At 68.5% G+C, this 1,456-nt stretch overlaps 1 protein-coding gene across 1 annotated transcript in view; it reads left to right on the forward strand.

Moving 5' to 3' along the window:
* LOC104283752 (glucagon receptor-like) overlaps positions 1–1,456 on the forward strand; it is a 3,547-nt gene that overhangs the window by 480 nt on the left and 1,611 nt on the right. The window contains exons 2-4 of the mRNA XM_009881970.1: positions 10–160; positions 452–539; positions 614–770. Coding sequence (XP_009880272.1) covers positions 10–160; positions 452–539; positions 614–770 — 396 coding nt within the window. The remainder of the gene's footprint in view (positions 1–9; positions 161–451; positions 540–613; positions 771–1,456) is intronic.

Raw genomic sequence — 1,456 nt, forward strand, 5'->3', positions numbered from 1 at the left:
CACCGCCAGCATCTGACCATTGGCATTTCCCCCCCCTCGCTGCCATTGGAAGGGCTTTTCTGCAACCGGACATTTGACATGTACGCCTGCTGGCCGGACGGGAGCCCCGGCACCGCCGTCAACGTCTCCTGCCCCTTCTACCTGCCCTGGTTTGAGAAAGGTGACAATGACCCTCTGCCACCCCGGAGCTGGAGGGGAGCCAGGGCTGAGCCATGCTGCAGGGGGGAGATGCTCTTGGGGTTTCCCCTTCTGCCCGCTGCTGGGGGGAGAGGGACCCACAAGCAGCCCTGGGGGTAAGGGGACACGTGGGGCACAGAGAGGTGCCAGCCTGTACCCCGCTAACGCCGGCCCTGGACGAGGCTCTTTGGGGCTGAGCAGAGTCCGACCCGCGGTGCCGGGAGAGGGGCTTGGGAGAGCCGGAGGGGAACGCACCGGTGCTTCGTGTCCGCAGTGAAACACGGGCTGGTGAGTCGCCGGTGCGGCGCCGACGGGCAGTGGGTGACAGTGAACGGCAGCCAGGCCTGGCGGGACCACTCGCCGTGGGAGGGGAAGGGGTCCAGCCGAGGGGTGCCACGCCGCCCACCCGGCCCCCCGACACCCTCACTCCCCTCAGGAAGCTCCACTGCACCAGGAATTACATCCACGCCAACCTCTTCGCCTCCTTCGGGCTGCGGGCGACCTCGGTGATGGTGAAGGACGCGCTGCTGGAGAAGCGCTGGGGCATGGAGGTGGTGCAGGTGGCCGACTGGGAGGCTCTGCTGAGCCATGAGGCAAGTGCTGCCGCCCCCGGGGGGGCCCTGCTCCATGCAGGGCTGGAATCGGGCTGGGGACCCTCGCCCCGGGGGGGCGCAGCGGGATGTCGGTGCCCACGCGGCCCCTGGCGCCCGGTGGGCGAGCTCTTGGGGTGCCCGTGCAGTACCACGCAGCCGATGGATGAGCTCTTGGGGTGTCCGTGCTGCCCATGCACCCAGTGGGTGAGCTCTTGGGGTGCCCGTGCGTCCTGTGGGTGAGCTCTTGGGGTGCCCATACAGCACCACGCAGCTGATGGATGAGCTCTTGGGGTGCCTGTGCTGCCCACGTACCCGGGGGGTGAGATCTTGGGATAGCTGCGCACCTGGTGGGCAAGTTCTTGGGGTGCCCATACAGCCAGTGGGCGAGCTTTTGGGGTGCCTGCGCTGCCCCTGCACCCAGTGGGCAAGCTTTTGGGGTGCCTGCACACGTGATGGGTGAGCTCTGTGCCTGTGCAGCACCATGTGCCCCGTGGGTGAGCTCTTGGGGTGCCCATGTGCCATGTGGGTGAGCTCTTGGGGCGCCCGTGCATTCGGTGGGTGAGCTCTTGGGCTACCCTCGCACCCCATGGTGATGTGTTGGGGTGCCCGTGTTGCCTGCGCGCCCTCCGGGCGAGCTCTCGGGGTGCCCGTGGCCCCCCAGGGCGAGCTGCCTGCCCCACGGCGGG

This window comes from Charadrius vociferus, unplaced genomic scaffold, assembly GCF_000708025.1.
Source record: "Charadrius vociferus isolate BGI_N301 unplaced genomic scaffold, ASM70802v2 scaffold593, whole genome shotgun sequence".
Lineage (NCBI taxonomy): Eukaryota > Metazoa > Chordata > Aves > Charadriiformes > Charadriidae > Charadrius > Charadrius vociferus.